We start from the raw sequence: 20,881 nt of genomic DNA on the forward strand, positions 1-20,881 counted from the left end.
TGCCGCAAACTTTCTTTTTTTGCCGTGAAAGTTTTCTTTTTTTGCCGTGAACTTTTCTATTTGCCGCGAAAATTTTTCTTTTGTCGTGAACCTTTTTTCCGTTTTGCCGTGAACTTTTCTATTTGCCGTGAACATTTTTCTATTCCCCGTGACTTTTCTTTTTTGACGTGGCAGTCGTGGGCCACCGTAAGTAAGAGTAGGCATAGTACAAATTAACTATCCCTGTTTCAACAATTTTACAACAGTATGGGACCAAATTTTATTCTTATATTTTTAGGAAAAATTAATAATTACAGTTTAAAAAAATCATCTAAGATGATAATATACACGTTCTTTTCTTTTTAGAAACACACTTTTAAGAAACATGAGGCTCAGAATGCCAAAAAACTAAGAAACATCTAAGAAACATGCTGAGGCTGAGAATGAGAAAATAACATTTTTTAACTCTGTGTTTTTAGAACCTTCCGATCTTTGTATGAAAAATAGGCTGATTATATCAAAAAGTTTAGAAACATGTAAGAAACATTTAAGGCTCAAAAGGCCGATTTCTTAAGAAACATTGAGGCTGCTTGGTAAAACTAGTTTCTTAAAAAAAAACGTGTAGTCTTTTACAAATGATGTTTTACAAGTGGAAATGTACTTTTAGTAAAAGGTAAGATGGTTGGTAAACCTTTTGTGACAATAAGGGAGTTAGATTTTAGTTTATCCCTGTTCATTCGTAAAGATCTGTCTGTTGAGGGAAAATGGAAGCTTGGATGGCTTATGTTTTCGGGCATGAACCTGGGAAGGGGCACTGACTCTGACGGCCAGCGGGGACGTGCAGTTGGAGTTTAAAAAAGGTGGGTCCTGCTGTCAGCTATGACAGTTTGGTAAATTTGGGACCGTGTCAGAGCAGAAAAATCGAAAATTTTCCAATGTCACCCTAAAAAGTGCCAATTAATGTCTAAAAGTTTCACCCTGAAAATTGTCCAAAATATCTAAATAACCAAAAGTCGAACCTGTCAGATACACATCTTAAATAATGAGTAAATTTAGGATCCAGTCAGAAATCTTCAGAGCCTAAAAAAAGGACCGTGACCAGCGGCACATCCCCCGTACCCAATTTTGCCAAAGTAACCCCAGGAACAGGCTCCATGTTTCTCATGATCTTATCTGATATTCCGATGGCGGATTGGCGACCGCCCACGTTAAAGCTCTAAAGGAGCGGGCCAATTTCCCATCGGAGAGGGATGATAGTTGGCCTTTGGTGTGCTGCATCCCCAGTCGGGTTCAACCACCCTTAGGCGTAAAGCCGAATATATTTTGGTTGGATCACAAAGAAGACGAATCAAGTAAAAAATATTAAATAATTTTTTTTTTCTGAAATTGCAAAAGTGTGCAAGGGTGCAATTACAAAACTGCGCAGCTCGAAATTACAAAAGTGTGCAGAAATTACGAAAGTGCGCAAAGAAATTAAAAAACTGCGCAAAAATTGCAAAACTGCGCATAACAACTTATATAGAATCATTGTAAAGGAAAGATCAACAATGAGAAATTGGAATAAGCACTAAATGGCTGGGCTGAAAGAACTCAAAAATAAATAAAGTGCCTCGAATGCCTTCACAATATTTCAGTGAAATCTTTTTAGAAATCAATGAAAAAGTACATCAAGACAATGCATCCAAAATTAATTCAAGTGTTCTATTGGGTACAGATTCAAAGATATCTAGCAATAAAGAAAAAAATTTGTGCAGGAAAATAAGAGAAAAAATTCAAAAACTATCTCAATAATAAACTGAGCATCTTGATGTTCTTATAAAGCTCGGAGAAAGATGAAACAGCAATTAACTGAAAAGATAATGCGGTACATATTCCAACCGCGGCTTTCTTATACTATGATTAAACAATGTATGTGGCATTTTATCACCACTTGACAAATTAAATGTTTCTTTTACGTTAAATGACATTCATTGTACGTTTTATGGATCATAGAAAGATGTTTGGAAATATGAAACTGACTGTCTCTCATTTGAGAGTTATGGCTGGTAAGTTGTTTCACTTTCACGCGCTTTAGCAAATGTCATAAAGTTTGTATGTGTGTGCAATGCTTTTTTGTTAGTCTTTGTGGTATTGAAAGTTATTGTATACAGAGTTGGTGAATTTTCCTGAAAATTGTAGCCAGTTGATGATAATTATATAACCTTTCTTTAGATCAAGCAAAATATGGCAGGAATTGAAAAGGAAGAATACGAGCTAGGCTATGACTTCAAAACGACTGGTATGGATTTTATTTAATTGATTGTCTTTCGTTCATCCCTTACTTATCAAATTCAGTGGATCCCCCACCATTGATTTCAAGACTCCTGGATGGGGAGATGAAGCCACTTCATTTCCCATCCAAAACGAAACGCGTGACCTGCGTGGTTGTTTACACCCGATTAAAAGTAAAACCCATCGCTAGATTTTGAATAATGTTTCACTTTTTCTTTCTCGGGACTTCAAACTCAAACTTTTTCGAAAATGCCAAAAATAAGACCCCCTTTAACACTTTCACGTGATAGTATTTTTGGGGCGCAGGATCAATTTTTTGCCTACTATATCGTGTATTTTACAGACCGATCTAAAATTGCCCTTTTTGCTTGAACAGCCCTAAAATGTATTTAAGTGTTGGAAAATTCTATCGACTTGAAATTTTGACAAGTGTTAGGTTTTGATGATGTAAGCTTACAACCAAGGTTTCAGACCAGTCATTATGCTAAATCATGAATGACTATGACGATAGGTTGACCATGATATAATATGATATCGAAATATTCCTTTACATCGAATCTTTACGTTTCTCTATGTTGAATCTCAAGATTAGAAATGTTTATTTATGGATTTTGTTTCATCCTTTATTTTTATCAAATTGTGTGGTACCACTAGTTATTGGTTTATGATTAAAGTGAACACTTTTGGCAAAAAACGGAATGGTCTGTAAAATACCTACCACGCGTGTGCGACCAACCTGAAGTATTTCACCACTAGTCTTAGATGGTCGATATCTACCACTAGTGGAAGTATCAAGTAAAAAGCTCTAGCAGTTTCGAGTTCCACAGGGGGTCTACGTGTAATTTACAGACCGATCTGCGAAGTACCAAATACTCATGAGGCTAAATGTTTTCAGTTATTAGTCTCTTTTTCTGAGAAACCAGCCTTCATATACAAATTTCAGTTAAAACAAACGAGCCAATCGGTCAATACGAAATGCTAAATTTAAATTCTGGTCTGTAAAATACAAATCATACAGGTGGCCAAAAAAATTTTGCAAATGATCTCCAATTATCATATAATGGTCAAAATTCAAAATGTCAATCTTGCCCCTCTCCCCAAGATAACCCCTAATAAAAAATAGGAAGATGCTTGAAGGTTAAGAGAAAATTAGAGTGTACCTGTAATATTAATTTCAGAGCAGATTCAGATAGTGAGGTCTGTTAGCACAAAAATACTTCAGATGGTGATTAAAGCATGGAATTTGGCACAGATGATCCTTAGAGGGTCTAAAACTTAATTTTAAACAGTAACACCAAATTTTACCACCTGGCCACCTGTCAGATAACGTCATCAGGTGGCTTAGAAAAAATTTATTTTTTTGAAAATATTTAAAATCTGATGGTATCAGCGGAAAGAGCCTGAAATGCTGATGAAAATCGAGGTATAAAACATGCCTTCAAAATCAACCTATCAAAAGTTATGAAGGTTTAAAGTTTTGTGATGGCGTCATCATAATTAAGTTTTAGACCCTCTAAGGATCATCTGTGCCAAATTTCATGCTTTAATCACCATCTGAAGTATTCTTACGTTTTTATGTGCTACCTGACCTCACTAAGATTACTCTACGCATGGCACGTATTCACTCTAATAGCCATGGCTCCGTAAGAGAATTTACATAGGTTACCAATGTGGTCCACCATTAGAGCTGATCTTATTTATCCAAATTTGAGATGAATATCAAACGAGCTTGTGAAGGTGATTGGTTAGAATCAATCAAAACGCCAAAACAAGCGTAAATCATAAACAGGTCAAATCATTACATTCGCCAGATCCTTTAAAAGAAGAGTGCGAAATGTTATGAGATAAATAAAATCTTAAACTTGTTTTCACTTTGTTTATTGTAGGTGTATTACCGAAGTTGTACGAATGTGCATTTTGTCATCAAATCATTCGAAGGTTTACCGAGCTACCATGTGGTCATGGCTTTTGTGAAAAATGTCTTGATAAATGGGAAAAGAAGAAACAAGATGAAAATGAGTAGAAGACCAAATACACGTTTTTTTTATAAGAACATCCAAAATTTTTGAAGCCTCCGGATATTCTTAACTTTTTATTTTGACCATTTTATGATTTTTTTTGACCATTTTCCTAAGAAATAGGGTGTTTTTGAATCCACAAAGCCTTGAAATGTTCTTAACTTGTTCTTAACATTTTGGCTAGCCAAGCCTTATGCATTTTAACCCTAACCAATGGAGAACTACCTTTAAATTGAAGCAAAAACTTTTCGGTTTCCTGTATTTCTTTTTTGTGAAGCTTTATTATAGTTTCCTCCTTCCTGGTTATTTAGGAACGCTGTGCTGAGATGTATAGTTTGCAACCAAGTATACCCTGTAGATAAGGTTAGTCAATTCTCTATTTGTAACTACTAGTACGGTATTACGGGATTTGACGAAAAAAAGGACGGGAAAACGGTATTTTAAAATCAGACGGTGACGGTATTTGGCCTTATTTTTTGTCATTATGCCGGTATTTGAACCCGTACAAACCGGTGTGACGGTGTTATTATTATTTTCAATTTTCGGGATTCCGGGATTCAGCAAAAATTTTGACGGGAAAACTGTATTTCGAACCCCTACAAACCCCCCCCCCTATTACAAAGAGTCAAAACATCATTGACCATATTAAAAACACTTTAAAACACTTTACGACCTTTTTTTCGTCACCATTTTTTATTTATTCCTAAACCTCAGGTAATCCCCATAAAAGGGGGTAGGTAGTAAAATCTCAGATCTTGTTTTTGATACACATGTATGATTTTAGTACCGATCCACGCGCCTGTTGGCATCAAAATTTCGTCTTTCATATATCATATTGTAGAAACATTTTTCGATGGCATTTCATCGGGCCATAACAAACGATGTGGATATCTTCTGCAAGTACAAAGAACGAGGCTGTCTTTGGACTGGCTCCATAAATGATTTTGAGGTGAGTGTTCTTTAAAGTTTAACAAATAATTAGATGGTTTTAGATATTTGGCTTGTAGACACCTTCTATAGTCCCAGTAAAAACTCCAACCATTTTTTTCTAAATATGGGCTTTCACGTTGAAATTCTATTGTTTTCTCGCAAAGTCCAAAAATGTGTTATGGTATACTGAAACATCTCGACTTGGGAAAATATTCTGAGAAAATGTTTTGGAGCTTTGTTCAGAACGATAAAAGGAATCCAAATGGAAAGTATTTTTCACTTATTTTGGCGCTTGCAAACCAGTACTCTCTCGTTAAATGTTTTAGAAGCATGAGAAATTGAATTGCCAATTTACAACAATCAAGTGTTCCTTTCAACAATGTAACATGACATTTTGGAGAAAATTCCAACCCAACCATGAGAAGATTTGTCAATATCGTCCAGCTCATTGTGATTACTGCAAAAATAAAGATCTTCGTTTTGTTGACTTAGAGGTACGCGTGTCTTTCATCCATTTAATAATACTTGACTCTTTATGAGAAGTGCTTAAGAAAGAAATCGTAATCAAATCGAGCATCATTATGTAAGATAGGGCCTCGTGTGGTTTTTATTCTATATTCCAAGGGAAAAACTAGGTCACAAAATGTTTCGTCAGGTAAAATTTTCGTCGGAAGAAACTTGGCCATTTTTGTGTGAAAAATTTACGGCCATCCTTGAAGTTGACCAGAAAAGATTTACGTCTGGGAAAACTTTTCCAGTCACTTTTTCTCGACTCATTTAAGGTCTTTTTGAAAAAACAAACGGATAACGAGAACAAATAAAATCTACAAATGATTTGGTATACTGTTTTATCTCATATGAGCTTTTTCAGTAAATACTGATATTGTTTTTTTGTAGGCTCATCATGTTGTATGCGATCAATTTCCATCGGGTTGTGGAAATATTGGCTGCCAAGTTATCTTACCAAGGGAAAAGGTACATTTGATTCGTTCCTTGATTCAACGTTCTACTATTCGATACGCTCCAATTCGTTGCCATTGAAAGTCACAGTCAATTCTCATAAACGACGCTCTACTATTCGATACGTTCCCTTATTCATCTTGAAAATCGAATTAGAGAACGTCTATATCTATCAAACAAGCAACTCTAACACGATAGGGAATTTGGGCCCCTTCCGGAACGTCTATATCTATCAAACAAGCAACTCTAACACAATAGGGAATTTGGGCCCCTTCCGGAACGTCGATATCTATCAACAAGCAACTCTAACACAATAGGGAATTTGGGCCCCTTCCGGAACGTCTATATCTATCAACAAGCAACTCTAACACGATAGGGAATTTGGGCCCCTACCGGGACGTCTATATCTATCAAACAAGCAACTCTAACACAATAGGGAATTTGGGCCCCTTCCGGAACGTCTATATCTATCAACAAGCAACTCTAACACAATAGGGAATTTGGGCCCCTTCAGGAACGTCTATATCTATCAACAAGCAACTCTAACACGATAGGGAATTTGGGTCCCTTCCGGAACGTCGATATCTATCAACAAGCAACTCTAACACAATAGGCAATTTGGGCCCCTTCCGGAACGTCTATATCTATCAACAAGCAACTCTAACACAATAGGGAATTTGGGCCCCTACCGGGACGTCTATATTTATCAACAAGCAACTCTAACACGATAGGGAATTTGGGCCCCTACCGGGACGTCTATATCTATCAACAAGCAACTCTAACACGATAGGGAATTTGGGCCCCTACCGGGACGTCTATATCTATCAACAAGCAACTCTAACACAATAGGGAATTTGGGCCCCTACCGGGACGTCTATATTTATCAACAAGCAACTCTAACACGATAGGGAATTTGGGCCCCTTCCGGAACGTCTATATCTATCAACAAGCAACTCTAACACAATAGGGAATTTGGGCCCCTACCGGGACGTCTATATTTATCAACAAGCAACTCTAACACGATAGGGAATTTGGGCCCCTACCGGGACGTCTATATCTATCAAACAAGCAACTCTAACACGATAGGGAATTTGGGCCCCTACCGGGACGTCTATATTTATCAACAAGCAACTCTAACACGATAGGGAATTTGGGCCCCTACCGGGACGTCTATATCTATCAAACAAGCAACTCTAACACGATAGGGAATTTGAGTTTACCCATGTTATTGAGATATTCTCAAGAGTAAGATTTACGACTGAGATATTTATGATGGTTCTGAATAACTTTTTTGGTACTTATCTCTTTTTAGATGATTAATTCCCATAGTAAGGAGTGTCCATTTGAGTTCGTTCCTTGTAAGTTCCACGAGATTGGCTGCAAAATCACTGTAAGTTGTGTTGTTTATTTAGTCTCTGAATATCAAATCATACCACTTAAAACATGACTGTATAGTCTAATAAGCAGATATTCAATAGGAAAATATTGGTCATTGAGATTTTATTAACCTGACTTAATGTATGATATTCAACGAGGCGAAACCTATTTATTTCTTTAACTCTTATCTCGAAGAAAGCGCGCGAAACCTTTCACGGTATTTGTAACGTCATTGGTTGATTGAAAAAAGAAGCAATTCCATTGGTCAAAATTGACGTAACGTTTGAAAAAAGTTGAACTTCCTTCAACTTTTTTTTTGTTCGCGCGAAACTTTTTTATGACGTAATCTTTTCTTCAGGCAAAAACGGTTAAGAAAAATTATTCGCGCGCTTCGCACGAAAGTGGACATCGGGCTTAATTAAATTAGAAAAAGGTAGTCACGATAAATTGGAATCAACTTTGCCGATTGTAGTTGTCATAGAGTGGGGTACCCAGTTGGCGTGAGTTTAAAAGATTCCCATCTATTCATTTCGTCAGTATTTTTCTGGGACTTCTTTTCGCATTCAAATGGTCACTACCGAAGGGAATACAAAACACTTATTTGATTTATTCAGTTTGATTTAGTTTTTTATCTAAAAGATCCCCCCTTTCAGGCTCCGAACCTCTTTTTAACGTCAGTGATCAGGTTTCCTCGGTGTACCTAAGGAACCTCCCCCCCCTACTGAGGTTCCACCCCTTAACATAAATGTTTTTAGGTTTTTGCAAAGCCTTTCCATATAGAAAATGGGATGGAGCATGGTCAGATAACTTGCTCCATGATTGAAAAATTTCGAGAAAACCTTATTTTCGCCCCATTTTAATGACGTGACAAATAAGAATTTGAATAATTTTCATTAGGAGAATGCTTTTGACTTCAAATTTTCACCAAAGGTGTAAATCAAGAAAAGGAAGTGATCCACAAAAAAAACAGAATTCTTTGCTGCAAAAAAACCGTTTTGGTTGAAATATGCTGACATTAGCTTAGAATTTTAAATTTTTTTCGTGGATCGCTTCCAATGCGATCGTCCTTCTTTCCCTTTTTAGATAATGAGATCAAAACAGAAGGAGCATGATGAGACCTTCCAATCACAACACATGGATTTATTGCTCCACAACACTGTTCAATTGAAAAAAGAGCTTCAATGCTCACAGCAAGAGCTTGAAAAACAAAAAGCTCATTATGAGAAACAAAAAGGCCTGAATGAGAAACAAAAAGGCCTGAATGAGAAAATGATCCATGCTTTGCAAGCAACCAATGGAGTCATAGACCTCACAGTAGCTCGTTTGTTTGAGTTGCTAAAGAAACCACATTCTCTGTACACGATTTTAGAGGATACTTTTCAGTACGACGATTTCGTTTGCAGCTACAAATATCTCACAAAAGAACAACGGTTCTCATCTTTAAACCATGAAGACCGGATCAAAACCATTCTTTTAAGAATGGAGATTGGTGAAATTTACCGCATTAATGAGAATGTAGCGATATTTAAGATACAAGTATTGAAGGAATTTAAGGTGTTTGATTGTGCTATAATAAGCAGGGATTTCGAAGTATTACAAAAGGAACATGAAAGAAATAACAGATTAGTGTTTGGTAGCCCAAGCATGTATGTGGCCTTTACCAATTCAAGGTTTATAATTGCATTGAAGGAACAAATTTTCGTCGGCTCTCCAAAACTGTTTGTTTTTCATGTGAAAAAGGAAGATGAACAAAAAGAAATTTCAAGAGGCGTTAGTAAGGTCGATTGGAATGGATACAAAACAGATGAAAATTATGCTCTCTTTGAAATCGTGACAAAAGCAATATGACACTTTTTTGGTGAAAACTGAAATCAACCATGGCTCTTTAAAGCACACCTTAATGTTAAAAAGTATTGCAGATATTCTACTTGTTCTAGGTATTTGTGATTTGGTTTGAAGCATGTGAAACCTAAAACGTAAAGCCTAGAGACAAAATATTTGAGACAAAGGGGATTTCCCTGCGAAATTTTAAGCACCGCAAATGATTTTAAAGCGTATTAAAGTACGGTTGGAAAGTAGAGTTTTAACTCTGAGTTTTAGACTTACGAACTTCAGATCTCAGGATTCAAAAGCTCAATAATTGTTCCAATAAGGCTGGGAATATAGCCTAGAAGCCACCGAACCCCTCCAAAATCGAATTATTCAATGAAATAGAGTGGAAGTACTAATGATGGGAGAAGAATCTCTCGAAACGTGGCCAAACGTAAATCTTGTGACCCAAGCCACTAGTCCGGGGGAATTTCTGCCTTTTTTGAGGGAACCCAAAATCGGCGTACACATGGAATTTTTTGATTGAAATGCGTTCATTGGGTCCTTAGGATCGAAAAACCGTTGAGTGCCACCAAGCACACTTTATTTTCCCGAATCAATAGTTCGAAAAATTGAATAGGTTGGACCACCGTGATTCTACATGGACCAGTAGTTCAACAGAACTGGTTGAAAATAATCATTTCAACCGATCGTTTATACAATTCATAATGATTGGAGAGTTAATTTTGATCTGTTTTATACACTGTTGTCGATATTGGTGGTACGTGAATTTGAGAGAAAATGCATTTCGACGAAGCCACATCCGCCGGGTTTTATCAAAGATGGCGGATATAACTTAATCTAAGGTTTTAATGTAACTCAGAAGTTTTATTTTATTATCATTTACTTTTTATTACTATTAATTTATCTCTCATATACAAAAATACTATTTCCACCAAAAATAAGGATCTCTTGTAATATAATCTTTATACACACACGCTAAATATAACTCTTTTATTGACAGTAATATTTGTCCGGACCATCGGTAACACATTGTTTGTCTGACGGACACGGATTTGAATCGCACATCATTGGACCTGAGAAATAAAAGATTTCTTAATGTGTGTACAATGTTCGGGGGATGGTACCTTGACAAAAGGAGGTTGCGGGTATGTGCCGCCCTGAAGGGTCCCTTTTTTGGATCTTCAAAGTCCCACTATGATTATGACTAAGATCTTAGAAATCATATAATCTAATTCCAATCCCCCTAAGGGTTCTTGAATTTCACTTCGATAAAAAACGTATTTGTTATATTTTTTAGATGTTTCCTAAAATCACCCTCTGAATTTCTTTAGAACTAAAGAATGATCATTTAAAAAATATGGAAACATTGACTAAACAATCTAAGCACTTACCTTGTTTAATCTCATACAATTGGTTGCTCTGATTAACACCTGCACATATCTGTGCTTTGCAAGAGCTCTTTGACAAATTACAGAATTTGTATTCATCATTGACGCAAGTATGTGCTTCCCCATCTGCTTTCGCTTTTGGTTCGTCGTTGGTGATCCAACATTCAGCTGGAATGAAGAATATTAATCGGTGTCTGCCTCAGTAAGTATGATTGTCTGCGCAACCGTAGTACAGTGGTAGAGCGCAAGGTCGTGGGCTCAACCCTCGACCGCGTCTTACCCGTACTTTGTACTTAATATAAAAACCCTAAAAATGGTGATTGATGCCTCTCTGTTTGATGCTCAGCAATTAAGAGAAGGATCAAGGATACTCAGTCCCTTACTTGACTTTTTAATGATTCTGATAGCGCTAACGAAAGGTTTGTAAAACAGGTGCAAGTGGTTCTGGGGACAAGATTGTTATTATCACCCTTCATGTTTTTATTTCACAACAGTAAGTCATAAACATCGAAAGGACTTTTCTATATAGCCTTACGAAAGCAAGATAGATATATTCTATTCTTTAAAATTATCAATGTTTTGTTTCTAGAATAATCTACCTTATTACACGAAAATAAGTAGACATGTAATTAACACGAATTAAGAAATAACGTGTTAATTAAAACCCCTTTAATTAAAACCAGCCGTGGTGTCCTTGAAAAATCAAATCAAATTCGTGTTAATTTTTTGCGTGTTAATTTCAAGGCCGTTGAATACTTGCCTAGTAATATTCGTGTAATAATGTATATTCAACTTTTGGATGTAGAATTAAATTCTGTCTCTGTTTCCAAATTAGTGTGCTAAAGAGTGTAGCAGCGTGAGTTAAGAAGATCATAGACAGTAGACACAAGTTACACACCAATTTTTTAAGTTATTGGTTTTAAAAATCATATACTCACCATAATATTGGATCGAGAAATATTTCATTCCGTTTTCTTTTGCAGCTTTAGCACACCGGCAAAGTAATTCTTGAAGATATCCATATTGCCAATTGTCCCAGCTAATCTCAGTACCTGACCATCCTATGTCCGTTCGATCGCGGTCATTGAAAATGTATTTGGTCATTCGTGGATTCTTTCTTGAATCAAAATCATTCCAACATCCAAGATTTTTGTAGAATGGACACATCATTGCTGGTAAGAAGGAAAAGTATGTTGCATATTATTACAAAGTCGTTTTCTTGATTGAGAATTAAGCCTGGATTCCACGGCGTATTTATATCACCCAGACCATTGAAGCAAAGTTCTGTTTCAGAGATTCTTCAAGTTTTTCGTATGAGACAGTAGATTCTCCTTAACTTGAACAAGCAAAGGGAACACAGATTTGTTCGAGTTAAGAAAATTTAGTTTTTCAGTAAGGTTTATAAGGCATTATTAAATGAAGGGACTATGAATTTTTTTTCGAGTTGAGGAGACTTTCGAGTCAAAAGGTTCGAGTTAAACAAACTCCATTGGAGTAATTTATAAGGCCGACAAACTGGGCGCATCCTAACCTGGCTTAATACTTAATTTTGCTGACATAATTTCTTTCAAAATTCTACAAGCCATAGGTAAAATACTCGTCAATAGCCAAATGAAGTTTGTTCATTGGCTAAAAAGGTTCACGTGAATTAAACAATTAACTTACATTTGTCGCAATTTTTCTTTGTAGCACTGTTACCACCATAAGTTAAAATACAAGTTTCTGGTGCATAATGAAATGACATTGATTGTCCATTGTATTTGACAGATCCTGAACATCCACGGTAGAATTCACCATCCATGATAATCTGTTTTCCTGCTTGTCCTTGGAAAGTCAAACCATCTTGGTTTGTTATGGTCATTTCAGAACCACCAATGTCATATTTTCCTTGCATCTCTGGACATGTTCCTGGTTTATACAATGGTTAGTATGATTATAATTATCTCTTAAAGTTTTTTTTCTGTGGGTAAGTGAAAATGGGATTGTTTCGTCGGAATATTTTTCTTGTAAAAGAATAAACGATTCGCCTTCTACTAAGTCATGATCAGTTTGTTAGGCAGTAGCTTAGTGACAGCAACTCTAACATCCGTCCCCCAGAAGACGGAAGACAAAGGGTATAAAAAGCACCTTTGATTGCTACTTTTGCTCATCTATGTTTTTTGTTTTTTTACAACTTAAGATTAGAAGCCTTTTAACCATAAAGTGGAAAAATATCCCAAAATCTTTTAGTACAGACCCTTAATTTTGAAAGGTTTGACGTAAAAAATGTTGGATAAAAAATGCTATAAGTAGATATTCTGCATTGATTTAGAAAATAAGAAAAAATCCCCATAATTTAGTATAAACTTTTAAATACGCACTGTAATGTTTTTGTATTTTGTAGACAAACATGGTTCCACTCTGACCAGTATGAACTTGACATTGGTTATTTTGTTTCTTCAGATACGGTGAGTAGCTACCAGATACACAACTTTGCGTTTCGTCGTGCATTTTAAAGTCAGGATTCTCTTTCAGGTAATCACCCCAGCATTCAGCTATTAAGAGATTTGAAATTGATACTTTAAGTCTTACAGTGACCGCAGCAGAAAGGGTAGCGAGCACCTCACTAAAAACCGGGATTTTCGGCTACGGTTCGCAAGATTTTAGGCTCAACCCACAGCGGGGTCATACCAAAGACTCACAAAGTGATACTCGATGCCTTTAAGGGCTCTGACCATAGTCCAAAAATTGATTTTGGTATTTGAACATAAAAGTTATATTTCAGGTTCCTTAACACTTTTAACAAAGAATTGCCTTTATAAATTGCTTTTTAATCGAATCCCTTAAGAGTAATTAAGAATTTAATTGCAAAAATGACGTTATGAACTTTAAAAAGATGTTAATAATATATTGCATCACCCTCTTTTACAAAAAGTGCTTAGTTTTAATGGGTAATTAACTTTTTTGTTTCAAAATTTCTTTACACTGTCCGCAAAGAATTGAACTATTTTAAATTTTGCGGAAAATTTTTCTAAAAAGATGTGTCAAAAGTTATGACTGTTTTTTAAAGCAAAATCCAGATGAAAAATTGATAAAAAACCACTATTTTGAAGATTTCGAGACAAAGAAGCATTTACAAAAATTTTCCGCAAAAATTTTTATTCTTCGGTAAAAGATACACCATGTACTGCGAAAAAATTTTCAAAATGTTTTTTCTTCGCCGAAACTAAGCTCTTTAAAGTTGAAATACTCTTCCTCGCAAAAGTCTTCATTTTCTTCTTCATCAAATTTTTTCAATGCAATTTTTGATTCAGGAATAGTTTGTCTAACAGAAAATGTATAACATGCCATAGTTTTGTTGGTTACATCAGTCAGAAAACACATTTTAAACACGGCAATTATGAAAAATTCACTATGGTCAGAGCCCTTAAACAAAGAAAGGGAAGGAACAAGTTAAATTGAAAAATCCAAGGAAAAGGGGTGGCGCCTTCCCCTATCTTCAGGTAGAAGCTTTACAAAAAGGGAGCCTTCAGGTCATACATACGAAGAAATACTAACCGTAATATTGAATTCCGATGACTGCTGAATTCGCGTTCTTTTTTTTCAAGATTTTCTTCCCGCATCTGAAAAAGTCAAAAATAGATGAACTCATCATAGACCAATGATTTCTGGATTCTAACACTGTATGGAGCACCTTGGCTTTTCAGAACTTGTTTATCAAAAGGTACTTTGGTGAATTCCGTTAGTGAGACAGATTTTTAACTCGACGTAAATTTGCATTGTACAAAAAGTCGTAAAAGTGGATATGAATTAAATTAATAAAAATGTCGGAGTTCTATTTAGTCTGGTTTTTTTTTCGTCGGGGATAAATTTCGTCACCTAGAGGCATTTTCGTCACTTTCCCCCGACCTTTTTTTCCTCGATAAGGCAGAATTTTGATCCACTCAGCCGAAAGCTTTTTACAAAGATAAGAAAGGGCGTACTGAAATCCCGAAATGTTCACTTACTCGCAAATAAAGTTGGATAAGAAAGCATTGTATTTTCCCCAGTTGATGATTGGGTTGAAAGCTGCATTGGATGTCGGATCACGGCTATTCATGATCTGTGAAAGAATGAGTTTATTTTTCATTAAAGGTAAGATTCTATTACGGAGAATTAGGGAAGTTAGTGTTGAAGATTTACCACAGAGAGTAATCAAAAAATGCATGAAAATGTTTGACACATGTACAGTAAACTCTCGCTAATTCGAACTCGAATTATAGATAGAATTATAGAAAGTATTTTGTGAGGGTTTCCACTTGACGGGAACTGGTACTTAGTTCGAATTTATAGAAAGATTCGAATAATAGAGTAATAGAAATTCGCAGGGCCCACGCCCCCCCCCCACTTTTTTGCAAGGTAAAAATTTTTGGTTGCGCATCCTTAGACTCTTTATTCATTACCCCCCCCCCTCCCATTTTCAATTTCATGGAGTGGGCCCTGATTCTAATCAGTAAGAGCATCAAGACGAAGTTTATCGAAAGCCCCCAGGGGGGGGTACTTAGACAAAATGGTTGCAGAGAATGTGCAAGCCATATAAGGGTTCCTTTTTCCGCCCTCGAAAGTCATTTAAGGCGGTACAAAAACCATTAAAAAGCAAATAGAGTCTCCGTTAGGGTCCAAAATTCACGATAATCGAAATTTCCTTTCTCAAAGGGTCATGATTTTCAAAGATTTGGACAAAAATCGAATGAAAATCGACAAAAAAATGAAAATAGTCTCTCTAATGGGCCCCAAAAACGTCAATTTTTCTCTTTTTAAGGGTCGATTTTCGATTTTTGGCTCCGACATATCCATTACCTAGTAAACATATTACCCTCCCCCGGGTTCAAAGCTTATAGCGAATATAAAAGAATAAAGGAGAATTCAATTTGTTCATACCTGATCAGGAAAAGCTCTGTTTTTTCGTTCATCTTTCCAACATCCAAGTGCTTCAACTTGTAAAGGGCATTGTACTAAAAGGAAACAGTTGAATCTTGTTTAAATTTTATGCTCATTGTAAAGCCTAAATGTGACATAGTGGTGAGCTGTTAATTCAGTCAATCTCTGTGGGAAGGGTTAGCTGGGCAAGTTTGGATGATGGTTACCTAAGCTTCTAAGAACACAAAAGTTAGATAATACTGCCTGGATAACAGTGATAGTAGAGGCGGGAAAAAATGGCGGTATGGCGTTATGGCGGTATACGGAAAAAAAATCGGCGGGAGAGTTTCGAAGAAACGGCAAAAGACTGGCAACTCTACCGACTGTTAACTCTTTTCGGCAAAAAAACCTGTTTGCGAATTTTCTTCGGCTTTGGGCTTTTTTCTTAGATAGTGATTCGTCTTAGACTATAACATAGTCTAGTTCTTATATCGTACAACTTTTACCAAAAAAAGTCTATTAGCATTTGCTTCTACATTAAGTTCATCTATCTCACGCCAGCTCAATTTTCATCATTTAAGCAAAAGACCTTACCTAACTCTTGGATCTTGTACCCGCTGACTTTTGTATCAATAGCATCAATCAGGGTTCCCAAATGTACTAAAGCAGCCATGCAGAAGATTAGGGAAAACCTAGTAAGCAAAATTGTTAATACAAAGTTTTAATTGCTTGAAGATTGTCACCAAAGTGGTATGAAACTGCCAGTAGCAGAATAAGAAAAGTGTCTTTTTTTCCTGACTGACTTAATACAAAGTGATAATTTTACATCGAGAGGGACGTTTCGCAACCTTCCTTCATTAGGGTCATTCTAAACATCATCCTAAAATATACTAAAAATTAGAGTATCTCCGCTTAGAGTAATGTGTGAGGTGTCAACCCCTTGAGCTTGAAGTTCCGACGCTTCTAGAGTTGAAACTCTTGGATGGGAAATGAAGGCAATCATTTTCCACTTGAAACGCTAGTGCGTGGTGTTTACGCAAACGCTAGATTGAAATATAAGAGAGTCAATGTCACTGAACTTTACTAGCTAGCGTCAATACCTAATGGACATCAAATACCTTCAGATTTCAAATATTGTCAAATACAGTCTGAAAATGGCAAAAAAACGCTTCATTCAATACGTCATTCCAAAAGCAACAAAATTTCTGAAAACTTTTTAATTGAGAAAGGTTGAAGATTCCTCTTTAGCCTTTTGCGCTTCGGGCTTTAAACTCGCAGGGCTCAACCCCCACTTTTTATCCAAGGAGAAAAGTTTTGGAGAGACTGAAGGTGCTATTTAACTCTTGAAATTTAAAAATTGAATGTCGGGGTTGGAGGATATAGCATTTTTTTGGAAAATTACCCTCCGGACAACGAATCTCATCCCCGGACAAGCATCAGTTGACACCCGGACATTCAAAATCACCCCTAATCAGAGCAAAGTTTTCCCCTAAAACAAGGCAAATTTTGCAGGTTTTTCACTAACCCCCGTACAAAATATATAAAATATCCAATATATCCTCCACCCCCCCCCTCCATGTACAAAACTTTTCTGGAAGAGCCCATGCTAGGGTTTATTTTCTAATAATGAGCGAAAAATGAGACAGATATCTTGACTTATGCATTAGCCATTATAATGTAGTCATATTTTAGTCAACTATCACTCTAATTCGCATCTCTATTATTCGGTTCTTTCTGTAATTCGAACTGAAATATTCTCCCCTCAACTGTAAAGTGCTTTTAATTACTCTCTGTAATTCGAATCTTCTCTCAGGCAAATTAAGGCACGTCCAAATTTATCTTAATTTTTTATCACCGTTTCCACTTGTCATAGCATATCACTTCATACATCGAAAGAAGCCTATTGGAGTGTAGATCACTGGAATAGCTGTGCCATAATTAATTTTTTCACCCAAAAAAAGATATTAGACAAAAACCAAAAAATGCTGACGTCAGCAAAACTTGTTTTTTGAATAACTCCAGTTTGGCTTATGGTATAAACATGAAATTTGGACAAAAGTTGCATATCAATAATAGGAACATTTTTGCATATCTATTTTTTGCAAATTTTGCTGACGTCAGCAGAAATCAGCAAAATACGAAAGTTTGCAATAAAGCGCTGACGTCAGCAAAATTTCAAAAAAGTTTTTTTTCATGTTTTTACCATAAGCCAAACTGGGGTTATTCAAAATACAAGTTTTGCTGACGTCAGCATTTTTTGGTTTTTGCTTTATATCTTTTTTCGGGTTAAAAAATTAATTATGGCACAGCAATTCCAGTGATCTACATACACTCCAATACGCTTCTTTCGATGTATGAAGTGATATGCTATGACAAGTGGAAACGGTGATAAAAAATTAACGTAAATTTGAAAAATCTGGACAGGCCATAATTTGCCTGAGCTCTTAATGGTTCCTTGAAGATCGAATTAGAGAGAGTCAACTTTACTTACATATTGGTATGGATTGATGCACTTTTCGTCCTCCTTAGTATGTTTTTAATCCAACCAAATAGAAAAGTGTTAAGGCTGGTGGTATTTAAGGTTTTCTTATATCCTGTTAATATTGGCATACCCTGACAGCTTACGATTGTTTTTGATAGTTAGAATTTTCTTTGTCATAAAATCCAACTTTTTTCTCATGTTCAGCTGGAAACCTGTAAACGTGCTAATAATGCGCTGGTTTTGAAAAAAAAATTGATGCTTTTTGTTTTTGTTGCTGCAGAACTGTGTTAAAAATCTTGCGAAATCGATAAATAAGTGAGTATGATAAAAAAAAGGTGTGATCCGACGGTTCTTTGTAATTAGCTATCTACCCGGTGGTAGGGGAGGGTGCCACTCCCAGGATTTTTCGGTTAGCCGTGATCCGTTAGTTTATAAGGAAGGCAGATTGGTAACAAATATTGATATTTTTGGTATTGTTATGACATTGCCGAATGTTCTAACTTTACACTATAACCGCTACGGTAATGTGAAGAAATGCTCATAGATTATTCTCTTTTGTAAACCCTTGATAAGACCTTGTAAGAAACTGAACCAATGTCATTGCACGTACCTTAGAAAATGCTCTACCTTTTTTACAGTCTGGCAAACGGGCCATCATTCTTTTTCAATACAGAAGGTGGGTGAACTTTTCCGGGGGTATATAATCCAAGAAAAGTTCCCAGGGTTTCTAAAAAAGGTTTTTACATTCTTCCATGGAGCTTTGTGTGAGACGCGTTTTTTCCCAAGGGTTGTAAAAAATCATCGTAAATTTTCAGGGGTCTGAAGAAATTGTACGGTTTTATTAAGGGATCCACATATTCTCTGCGATTTTGTATCTTTCTGATGCCTAATCTCAAACTTTGCCTCCGCCGCAGGAGTTCAAGGATATCCTGCAATGCCCATTTATTTTCGGGGCTAGATACGAAACTCTTTGGAATTGAAGCTACTCATTTCCTATCAAAAACATCCAAAACGCGTGAAATTTATCGCCTAGAAAGAAAGAGCTAGATTAAATCCGTCATTCTAAGTGCGGCGCAAATCTTAAGACATCACTTTTTCTTGCTTCAGAAAAGTTAACCCTAACAGAGATTTCGTTCTTAACCAGACCTCAAATGTTAATTTCTTTTTTGTGAAAGATTGTCAGGATATTGGCAAACTCCGACGGTGGCGTATAAACTAGAAAGATATTTCGTGGTAAGCTTGAGTGAAATGCAGAGTTTGCGAGTTTCTTTGCCGTCTAATTAGCAATCATACCAAAAATATATTTATTATTTAGAATTATAATAAAAATTACGATTTAATTTATCGATCGTTTTTAAAGAATTTCTAAAAAGTTGTGGTTTAAGAATCCGAAATACATGTAAGTCAAGAACAATGCGTTGATAGTTTCTAGCTGATTTTTTGTTTGCTTTATATTTGCAAACTGTCCCAAAAAATTTTAGTCCAAGTTTAAAATAGTTTCTAATTTTGAATGGAAATATCTGATGAGTGTATCTGTTAGTTTCGAGAGAATTACAGCAGTTTCAAAAATCTTGAGATATTTTGGTTTAAATATTGAAAATTATCGATATTTTTTTGCTGATTCAGCAGTTTTTCAGCATATTTATCCACCTTAAAAATGAATTATCTCGAGATCTATACATTGAAAGTTGACAAAACATACCATTTTTGGATACTACTAATTCAGGGCTATCTAGCTGTGGGAATGATTTTTTCTGAAAATGCTCCTAGGAAAATGCTGACGTCATCGGAAAACGCTAAAAACGTCGATTTTTCGCCTTAAAAATGCCATTTCTCGGCATCAGGTGGTCGAAACTTAACAAATAACCCCATTTTCTTTATCTACTTTTCACGCTGAATCCGTTGGTAGTCTCAGATATTTGATTTTCAGACTTTGAAAAAACCGTTAATAAAGGGGGGACCCTTGATAAGTTCTATCGATTAACTAAAAATCGATTTACTCGAAAACTGCAGGAGATTCGAAGGGTAAATTTATTTTGTCAATTCTTCACCCTATTAGGAGCATAATATCAAAAATTTGCCCTGACCTAAGGGGTGCCCTACGAAAACCATTTTTAAGGCCTTTTTTGAATCTCGGACGCTGGTCTATAACGTCAAATGAGATGATGTTGATACTTTTATAAGCTAATAACTGGTCATTTAAAGTAATAAAAATGACGCGTTCTTTAGAAAAAGTAACATAGTTGTTTTATTACTGGTTAGTGACCAATCAAATCAAATAAGAGATTGTAAAAACTCCATCTCGTCCTATTGACGTCGACTTTTGGATGTTCAAAAAACTTGATGAAAATATTCTTCTTTCTGTGATTTGCAAAGAGTGTTATGTTGTGAATCTTTGCTTCCTTTCCAAAAAATATACAAGAAGGGGCGAGAAACATTTGCATTCCTGCTCTGTTGTATCTCCATAGTGATAAATTTGACCTCATTAGAATTACTGAGATTATTCTATACCTTTAGGCAAAAACAGCCGTTTGATAATTAACGATATCACAAGGCTATTATCACATGGCAATTTTTTTATTCAAATTTTTTTGAAGATGTCATGGATTTTTGCATGTTTTTACTCTTGCTAGAAAAGAAACGTATATTCAATAGGTTTTACGTTGATTATTGGATTTATTAACCCTCAGTGATGATATTCAACTCGGCTTCGTCTCGTTGAATATTCATCACCTCGGGTTAATAAATCTCAATAACCAACGTAA

The 20,881-nt window shown here is 35.8% G+C and overlaps 2 protein-coding genes across 2 annotated transcripts; one reads left to right on the forward strand and one right to left on the reverse strand.

Annotated features, from left to right (window-relative positions):
• Positions 1–2,165: 2,165 nt before the first annotated feature.
• On the forward strand, positions 2,166–10,302 carry LOC136816780 (TNF receptor-associated factor 5-like). The gene is made up of 8 exons (XM_067073104.1): positions 2,166–2,257; positions 4,137–4,269; positions 4,580–4,631; positions 5,110–5,217; positions 5,525–5,692; positions 6,096–6,173; positions 7,471–7,548; positions 8,619–10,302. Exons 1-8 carry the CDS (start codon positions 2,203–2,205, stop codon positions 9,381–9,383), a joined length of 1,437 nt encoding a protein of 478 aa, XP_066929205.1. The 5' UTR covers positions 2,166–2,202; the 3' UTR covers positions 9,384–10,302.
• LOC136816790 (uncharacterized) lies at positions 10,276–18,190 on the reverse strand. Its single transcript, XM_067073116.1, has 10 exons — positions 18,126–18,190; positions 16,229–16,326; positions 15,656–15,729; positions 14,743–14,837; positions 14,294–14,358; positions 13,117–13,290; positions 12,422–12,664; positions 11,695–11,928; positions 10,760–10,924; positions 10,276–10,441 (listed from the first exon to the last, which is right to left on the reverse strand). Coding segments are annotated over exons 1-10 (1,233 nt in total). The 5' UTR covers positions 18,128–18,190; the 3' UTR covers positions 10,276–10,358.
• Between the last annotated feature and the right edge of the window lie 2,691 nt (positions 18,191–20,881).

This window comes from Clytia hemisphaerica, unplaced genomic scaffold (assembly GCF_902728285.1).
Source record: "Clytia hemisphaerica strain Z4C2 unplaced genomic scaffold, Clytia hemisphaerica genome assembly, whole genome shotgun sequence".
Classification (NCBI taxonomy): domain Eukaryota; kingdom Metazoa; phylum Cnidaria; class Hydrozoa; order Leptothecata; family Clytiidae; genus Clytia; species Clytia hemisphaerica.

What these genes read in the sequence shown, in the direction of transcription:
- LOC136816780 (XM_067073104.1), top strand. Translation starts at nt 2,203, where the DNA reads ATGGCAGGAATTGAAAAGGAAGAATACGAGCTAGGCTATGACTTCAAA. An exon ending in CTATGACTTCAAAACGACTG is followed by an intron (nt 2,258 to 4,136) that starts GTATGGATTTTA and finishes TGTTTATTGTAG; the next exon opens with GTGTATTACCGAAGTTGTAC. An exon ending in TTATCTTACCAAGGGAAAAG is followed by an intron (nt 6,174 to 7,470) that starts GTACATTTGATT and finishes ATCTCTTTTTAG; the next exon opens with ATGATTAATTCCCATAGTAA.
- LOC136816790 (XM_067073116.1), bottom strand. An exon ending in GTACAAGATCCAAGAGTTAG is followed by an intron (nt 15,730 to 16,228) that starts GTAAGGTCTTTT and finishes GTTTCCTTTTAG; the next exon opens with TACAATGCCCTTTACAAGTT. An exon ending in AAAGAAAAATTGCGACAAAT is followed by an intron (nt 11,929 to 12,421) that starts GTAAGTTAATTG and finishes CCTTCTTACCAG; the next exon opens with CAATGATGTGTCCATTCTAC.